The following is a 9,351-nucleotide window of genomic DNA, read 5'->3' on the forward strand; positions in this document are numbered from 1 at the left end:
GAGCAGCCTACATGCCTGTGTCAATTGTATCTCAATATGAAATTGGCTATTCTTTGATTTTTTTATGGTTCCTTTCTAAACTTTTATAAATACAGTATTTCAGGAAATGATAAGCTGCTAAATAGAGGGCTTATTGCAAATGAGCCAAACACAAAAATAAAATGATATCCTTGTGTAAAGCCAGGAAATACTTAAAGAAATGTTCTGTGCATTATTTCACCATACTCACAAGCATACCGGTGTGGAATTCACTCATTACACTCTAAGGTCCTTTTAGCATACGAGAAAATAGAAGCTCAAAGAGAATCATAGATTTGTCAAAGGTGCCATTTCTTTAAGGAAATAAAAATGTCCCACTCACTTCCTGAAGGCATTAAGTATGAGAGACATAAGTGACTGTATAGATCACCAAGTTAAACTTAACTTATTGTATAGGCATGGATCTTGAGACTTGGAAGAGTTAGTTTCTAGGTCTCACAGAGAGTTAATGGTAAAGTCAAGGATAGACCCCTGGTTCCTAAGTTTCATTTTAATGCAATTTCCATTGTGCCATGTGATCTCATCTTCTCTCTCCTCCAGTCATCCCTCTTCCTTCTCCTGCTCCCCATTATCATCAGGAGTTTCTGGGTCCTAATCTCTTCTTATAAGGACACCAGCCATGTTGGATTAGAGCCCACCCATACAACCTCATTTTACCTTAATTACCTCTTTAAAGGTCCCATCTCCAAATAGCAGTCACATCCTGAGGTATTGGGGGTTAGGGCTCCAACTTAAGAATGTTGGTGTGTGGGGGGGGGCACAAGTCAGCTTACCCATTTTGGTCAATGTTGTGATCATTCAAGACCACGAGGCAATAAAGGCCAAGACTCAAAGTCATCATGTTGAGGAAAGTGGAGTAGAAGAGTTGAAAAACTCATCATCATCACCACTAGATTGTTTGAGAAATTATCACGATTTCTAGAATGTTACTGGGAAACCTAAAGGGGATTGAAATTATGAGAGAAAAAACAGAAAATTTCATTTGGCTTTAGCTGACAGAAAGAGAAATGGCAATGCTCAGTACTCCTCTATGAACTTAATCTTATTTTGTTTATAATTTCCATGATTTTTAAAAATAGAATAACACGAATGATTCCCACATGCACGTGTCCACGTGTGGGCCAGTCGTCTTAGAGATCTGGAACATAGACAAAATAGCATTAAAATGGAAAAATAGTTTTTGGCTAAATCGGAGCTATCTCTGATGATTAAAAGAGTTACCCCATTAAAAATGTAGAAGTGGTTCTCTGGCCCCAGGAAATACTCTAGTTAGAAAAGCAAACAGGCTTTTAAAGACAAATCAGGGATCGATTCAGTAGTCATTACATCACTATATAATGAAATACACGCAACTCCCAATTACAACTTTGAAGACAGTAAATTTGTCATATCACAACTGATACCTCAGTTAGATACAATATCTTGTTTAAGGATACCGGAATCAAACCATAAAAACTATCATTACATCTCAAGAAATTATCTCAATCCCATATAAAAGCTGCTCTAGAAACAGCCAACATGTACCCCCCAAGTCTTTGGCAGCATTCTGAGTTTACCAGGATCAAGATAAAGTTCCCTCTACATTCTAGCATCTTTGTTGCCTACAAAGGCAGCCTTGCTCCCCACCAGATTCCTACTAGATCTCTCATAGGTCCTGTCCCTACCAGAATTCCAACTTTGTCGTGTTTTACATCTTGCCCTTCTGTTACGCTCCCTGGCTCGGTAAATTTTGAACTCAGGAATTCAGTTCCCAAGCTCCTGCTGCCTAAGCAACTCTATTTCCAGGAGTTGCCAGTCATCTTTTTACCAGCCAGCATGTGGTTCTGATTTCTAGGGATTGATGTATTCAGTTTCCCAGGAAACTCATCATGAGTCATTTCTATGCAATTGATTTCACCAATTCCTATTTATTTATTCTTGTCACATTAGTGATTACAGATAACAGCTTTGTTCCCCTTCAACCTTGACTCCCATATTTTTTATTAGTCATGCCTCAGTAGTATGTTGTCAAACATCTTGTCGATACTAGTCAGTTCTCAAAATAATATTCATTTTGCTCCGCTCATAGGGAATGCGTGCTGCACAAGTGCTCCATCATATTTTTTTTTCAAGAACACATTCATTCATCTGTTAAATATGGTGAGGAAATTTAAAAACAATATTTAAAAATGCGGTTCCTACTGTATGGTGACTAACATAATATAATAAAAAATCATTTAAAAAAATAAAAAATAAAAATGTGATTCCTGTTTCTTTGAACTTACCGTCTAGCAAGGTTAACCAAATAATTACTTAATGGCAGCAGTGATTAAAGCTGTAAACAAGCAAATCCTCAACATATAAGTACGTTTAACAATGAGAGCTTAACTGTCTTAGAAGTCAACAAAGCTTCCCAGAGAAAGTAGTTTACAAGCTACAGCCGGAGAATGAGCAAATATAGTTTGATCAAGGTAGAACCTGAAGCAAGGACATCCGATGAGAAGATCATTGCACTAATTTGAGTGAGAATGAGAAAATCTGTGATAATGAGGACCAGTAGCATATCCACATGTACACACCCTGTCTCGCTCTTTTAGTTTTTTTAAATCTGTCTCCCAATTTCTATATAAACCCTCCTCTTACTGTAGACCGATTGAACTTCAATTCTCCCCTCAACACACAGTATGTATTTTTCCACTCTGCTTTGGTCATTTCCCATCATCTTCCTATACTTCCCCTTATCTCGTCTCATAGTTCTCGTGTCTTTGATATTTAAGAACGTCCCAGCTTTTAGATTCGTTTTTAAATGCCAATTCGTTTATAGTGCTTCCCTCTCCAAATAAAGGTTATCTTTCAATCTTCTGAAATTGGGCTAAACTGTATTATAATGAAATTTAAAGAGAGAGGTGATAGGAATGGCATGGTATAGTGAGTATGCCAATCTTGAATTGGAAGAAATTCCGTTTGTAAATTGCTATGTGTAAAGTTCCCATTTCCTGATCTGAGGGGAGTTTGAAAACAGAGTTCCCAGGTGCACTAGGGATGAGAAAGCAAGGATTTTGTTGCAAATGTCCTCTAAATTAATTCAGTTAACCATCAGTCAATTTTCCCCCATTTCGGTAGTCGGATATAATTTGATACTATAAACAAGCTCTTAAAACTAAAAACATACATATCTGTTAATGTGAGCAGAGAAGGTGGCTCACTTACTGTGCACTCATACATGTGCAGACGATCAACCACATTAACATAGCCCCACATTGCTAGTCATCATTGCACTACAGGTTTTAGCTAGAGAAAGAGGCCATAAAAACAAATAAAAGACAAAGTATGAAGCTTTCTGTATTCACAGGTAGAATGACATAAAAAATCCAATGAAGCTGTAAGATTACTATTAAAATATCTATTTTATTTCTATGTAATAACCAAAACTATGTGAAAAATCAAATCTAAAATGTGTTATAATAACAACAAAACATATAACCTAAGTAATACATTTCAAGATTCAAGATTCCCATATTTAATACTATAAAATATTGCGGAAATAAGTGAAATAAGACCCAAATAAATAGACATCTTGGATTGAAAGATATTTATTATGCCTAACTTATAGATTCAACACATTTTGAACAAAAATGCCAGTAGGCATTTTTATAAAAATTGAAAAACGGATTCTAAAATTTATATTATGCAAGGGGGCAGGAATAATCTTGAAACAGAAGTAAAGTTGGAAAACTTTCATTATCTCATTTCAGGACTTAATATAAAGATATATTAAGATATTGTGGTACTGAAATAAGTATAGATAATTAATAAATTAAACAGTATAGAATTCTAGAATAGACTCCTATGTATATTGTCAAGTTTTTTTTTTTACAAAAATGTCAAATCAACTCAAATGTGGAAAATATCTTTTCAACACATGGCATTTGAATTAATGGATACATGTAAAGAACATACATATATATATATATATATATATATATATATATATGTTCATACATGTCATAAACCTATATGCAAAAGCTGAAATTTTAAAGCTCCTAGGAAAAAATAACAGAATATCTTTCCAACCTCGTAAAAGCACAACAAAAGAAAAATAACTGATAAATTTGATTTCATCAAAATGAAAGGTTTTGTTTATCCAATGCCATCATTAAGATAAGGAGGCAAGTCACAAATATGAAATTGTTAGCAATACATAAATCTAGCAATGGACTTATTTCCAGAGTAGATAAAGAATTCCAACATATTAGCAAAAAATAAAATTTTAATGTGGAAAAATATGAATAAACACTGCACAAAAGAAGTCAAGAAAATAAGCAATGAGCACAAGAAGAGCTGCTCAAAATCATTACTCACCAAGTAAATGAAACTTAAAACGACGCAAAAAAAAGAGACTTAAAATCACAATAAGATACCACTCTCACCCAGCAAATGGTTAAGAGAAAGACAATAATGTTGATGAGAATGTGGAGTCTCTAGAAGCCTAGGGTATTGCTGGTGGTAGAGTAAAATGATACAACCAACTTTGAAAATTTTAACAATTTCTAATGAAGTTAAGCTTATGCTCACTCTATGACCCAGAAATTCCATTTGAAGGTTTTTCTCAAAAAACCAGCAAACACAAAAACACTAACAACGTATGTCCACAAAAACACTGGAACAGTCAATATTCAATTGCAGATTTATTGATTAAAAAAAGTTTCCTTTAATCTTGAAACAATTCAATGTCCATCCACAGGTGAAGGAATAACACATCGTCCTCTATTCCCACAAGGGGCCACTGCACAGAAATAAAATGAGTAAAACATAAGCACCATGGAGAATCTCACAAAAGTTATGTTGAATGAGAAAAGCTGGATACGCCTAAGAACATACTGTATGGTTTAATTTTTCTGAAATCCTAGAGGCAAAATCATTTTATGATGATAGAAATCATCTCAGTAGTCGGCTCAAGTTGGCAGAGATTGATTTAAAGGAACACGAGGATACTTTCTGACGTGGGAAAATGTTCTCTACCTTGATCACGTCGTTGTAGTATAGGTGTGTATATTCGTCAAAAACATCAAACTCTACCCTTAAAATCTGTTCATTTCATTTTGTGTGATGATTAACTGAATAACAAAGATTATTTTAAAAACTAACAAAGCAGACGATCTCATACCTCTGCCTAAAACCATTCAACGGCCTTCATTGCTTTCCGAAGAAAGTACAAATCTGAGCCAGACAACTGAAGACCTGCAAAGAATGGCCCCCAAATCTTTCTGACCTAATTTCAAGTTATGTTTTCATTTTCCCTCGCTGACAAGACAAAATGCCTTTCAGTTATATAATGCACATCTCAAGACGTGGGTCCTAAAAATATTTCTTCTCCAAGGCCTACCTATCCATCCTCTACTTACTCTTCCAACCTGTATCGAATGCTAGTCCTCAGGGAAACTTTTCTTGACCTCTAAGACTTGGTGAGTTTCTCTCGATGTTATTTTAGTATCAAAAACTCATTCGTAACTCATTATTATTATAATTAAATAATTATTTATTTAGTATTTGCTTTCTGTCTGTGACTTTCAGCAGAGACCCCACACATTTCTTTAATACATTTTACGGTATGCAGTATTACTCAAATATAATCTTATTTTAAAAAATATATTCAATAACACATTTCCCTTCCATGGATTCTGACTCATGGTAAAGACTCAGGGAAAATGTCGTGGAAACCAATGGTACTAACAAAATGTTTCACAATGTGTTCTGAGGCATGACTAATTAGAAAAAAACAAACACGAAGGGAGGGAGTTGGGGAGGAGAAAGCTGCTTTTTGTAATCACTAATGAGATAAACATTGATAAATAGAAATTGTTGAGATCAAGCGCCTAGGAATGATTCATTGGAGTATTTCCTGGGAAAATGGTTACATTTATTCTTGGAAGTCAGAATTGGGAACCAGTTGGCAGACAGATGATCAGCAGCTTCTGGAACTACAGCTGTGGGGTGGCAGAAGCTTGGAATGTAACCTCCTAGGTTCAAAATCCGAGGTGTTAGGCATCTGTCAAACAATTCGGCAGGAGGAAACCAGACAAGTGCCAGCTGGTCTCCTGCTCGTTGTGTGGAGTGGGATTAATTTGGTGAAAACTATAAGATTACAATTCACTATACTCTACTGAAATAGAGAAAGAAAAGAGTCTATGCTCTGGGAAATTTATGAGGGTTTTTTTTGTCTGGTTTGGCTTGGTTTTTTTGTTTGTTTGTTTTTTTAGTAAATTTGCTTGTTTACTTGTCTGGTAGGCAGAATAAAGGTGCCTCAAACATAGCCATATCCTAAACCTCAGAGTTTATGAATATGTAGAAAGGGTTATTAAAGTAGCACATGGAATTAAAATTGCTAATCAGTTGACCTTAAAATAGGAAGATTAGCAGGTGGACACAGCATAACCTTAAGCATCCTTAAAAAGAGGCAGAAGAGTAGGTCAGAGTGATATAGAGTAAGATCGACTTGACCCACCATTGCTGGCTCTGACGATGAAGAAAGGGGAGCTTGGGCTAAGAAATACAGTTGGCCTTCAGAACTAAAAAATGCAAGAAAGTACGTTTTCCCCTAGAGCCTCTGAAAAGTAATATAGCCCTGCCAGCATGTTGATTTTAGCCCAATGAGACTGTATCTGACTTTTGACCTATAGAACTGTAAGATAATAAATTCGTATTGTTTCAACCACTGATTTTGATGTAATTTGTTTGAGCAATAAGAGAAAAACTAAGGCACTGGTATATTTCTGAAAGCCAGAAAATTTTCCACTCCGACATCTAAAATCTGGAGACATTAACGGCTTGGCCAAAAAACTCCAGCTGCTTCTCATGACTGCTCTGCCATTGCTTATGTTTTGGGGTCAAAATTGGATTCTTTCTCTTGGTTGAAGATAATGGGCATGAGACCAACTTGGATAATTAAAATTCATGAGCAGGACTGTTTACAGAGGAGTTTACTATTTTAAATTTTATAACACAATGGCTGATGAAATTTTCCCCAAAATCTTCTTTCATTATTCCTTTATGTTTTCCTCTAACTATGTTGTATCGTGACTATTTTCTAAACATCATGGAGGAGGAGGAAGAGGAGGCAACAAAAGATGAGGAAGAGAAGGAGCTTATGAGGGAAGAGAGAGGATTGGTGAGGATGCACAGAATAAAGCAATTCTACTGATAACGCTATAATAACTTGCTGTGTAATCTTGTAAAGTTCTATTTGTCTCTTCTTTCAGTTTCCACCTCTGTGGAGTAAGTAGATTGAATTACTGGCCCCTACCACTCCTTTTATATTTCATATCTTATTAGGTCAGTAGTTAAGGAGGAAATAAAGAAAGCATGGTGAGATATACCAATATAAACTTAGAAGACTGGGTTTTTTCCAAGCTTTGAGTACTCTGCATTCCATTTCCTAATTTCAGGGATGTTTGAGGACCTTATAAAATAAAAACTAGGGAAAATATTTAAACACTGCTTGTTCTATATTAATATCATGTCTCCAGTTGTTATCATGCTATGTTAGTATGTTACAGTATCTGTATTATCTACTACATGGTTAGTTTCTATGTTACATGTTAGTACCTTACATTTATAACCCTTGGTTGTAGGAGAGAAGAATGGGGTAAATAAAGGACATACAATTTTATTTCAATATACAGCGGAAAGAGTCATTTTTAATGAAATTAAAGGTTTCTTGTTTAGATTAGATTCTCATTTAGTCAGACTCAGTGTATGTGTTGGCAAAGAACCCAGGTGCAACTTTACACCTGCTGAGCCAAGTTCCTCACCAGCTAAGTTTGTTCCCATCTAAGTTGTTCTTAGACAAATGGGGATAATTTGAACAGATTGGAAATAGTGATTGGAGTACAGGGATTTAGTCAATTAAAAAAAAAATATGTGGCATCGCTTCACTGTGATTAGCAAAAGCTCATAGGTGTTCTTTTTCTAAAATGTTACACCCACACACTAGTCTTCCATTCGAATAACCTGCAAGCACAGGCCTCATCATGTAAATCTAAACTTTGTTCCTACACTCCTCAAATTTCTCTGGTACATAATGTCTTTATTACGTCTTTGTATGCATAGTCTATATTGATTGTGTGAACAAGATATTCAAATCTCTTGAGATTTCATTGAGAAAAAGGCTGTGCCTAGAAACTGTGGGCGTCCAAGGAACTACTTAAACAGCGGGAAATACCCAAAACCAACCAAAATTAGTACACGGCCAGTAAAATCTGAGTTTTCCAAAACCCATTAACGAAAGCATTGATAACACAAATCCTAGTTGACATATTACTAATAAATAACAATATTAACAACATATTTAGATAGCAGAATAAAGATTTTATTAAAATAAAATCATTTGACTTTTCATCTATTGTTGGGAGAAACGCAAACCATGAATTTTATCAACAATGGAATTTGAATTACTCATTAATCTTATAGTTTGACAAAGTTTTTCTATCAGCCAGTGTTTGAAGGCTGGCGAGGTAAAGTTACTGGAGATCAGGGAATATTAGATACTTTTTAATGGAAGAAATTAAGATAATACATAATCTCAGGACAGAATCTGCATTTCTTAAATGGATTTCACTCTTCAACATGCCAGTCAGTAGCAGCCAGATCTATAGTGTGGCCAGTAACAAGACGAATGGAAACTCCTGAAAGGAAAATAGATTGGGAGATAGAAACTGGATCCATAGCTTAGAGAAGGGTAACCATGGACTCTAAAACCCAGGGGTCTGAAGCCCTGGGATCCACAGCCCAGGGAGTAGCAGTTTCTGGATCCGTAGCCCAGGGAACGGCAGCTGCTGGACCCAATGTCCACAGACCCAGGGTAAGCAGTCCAGCAGGGACTGCAGAGCGTGGAGGTCCTTGGGCGGTAGCAGGACGTCTGGCAGGGGCTGGACACCACACAGGATGTCTGGCAGCTGGTGGGTTCACAGCGGGTCTCCTGACAGCCACTGGAGAGGGAGGAGCCCAGCTGGCAGGTGCGGTAGACCAGGTTGCTGGGGTAAGAGCAGCAGGAGGAGCCTGGGTAGCGCAAGTAGCCCCCAAGGGAGCGGGAGGAGAAGTTTCCAGAGCAGCAGCTGTAGGACATGTTGGCAGGAGATGTGAATTCAGCTGAGTGACAGTGAGAAGATTCTCTGTTTGAATTTCATCTCTGGACCGGGGTGTTTATATACTCCCAGCCACGGGTGTGGCATGCTGCAGAATCATGCATGGTTCCTATGTCAGATCTGTTCTTTTGCGTATGTGTAACTCAATAATCTCCTTTGTAATTGCAGTTGACTAGTTTCCCGCATTTGG

The 9,351-nt window shown here is 36.6% G+C and overlaps 1 protein-coding gene across 1 annotated transcript; it reads right to left on the minus strand.

Annotated features, from left to right (window-relative positions):
- Positions 1 to 8,650: 8,650 nt before the first annotated feature.
- On the minus strand, positions 8,651 to 9,142 carry LOC123784367 (keratin-associated protein 13-1-like). The gene has a single exon (XM_045785694.2). The coding sequence runs from the start codon at positions 9,140 to 9,142 to the stop codon at positions 8,651 to 8,653; it is 492 nt and encodes a 163-aa protein (XP_045641650.1).
- Between the last annotated feature and the right edge of the window lie 209 nt (positions 9,143 to 9,351).

The sequence above is a fragment of the Ursus americanus genome, chromosome 4 (assembly GCF_024610735.1).
Source record: "Ursus americanus isolate L20-20 chromosome 4, mUrsAme1.1.p, whole genome shotgun sequence".
In the NCBI taxonomy this organism is placed as follows: Eukaryota; Metazoa; Chordata; class Mammalia; order Carnivora; family Ursidae; genus Ursus; species Ursus americanus.

Bases quoted from the DNA above. Each gene is read 5' to 3' on its own strand.
- LOC123784367 (XM_045785694.2), bottom strand. From the start codon at position 9,142: ATGTCCTACAGCTGCTGCTCTGGAAACTTCTCCTCCCGCTCCCTTGGG.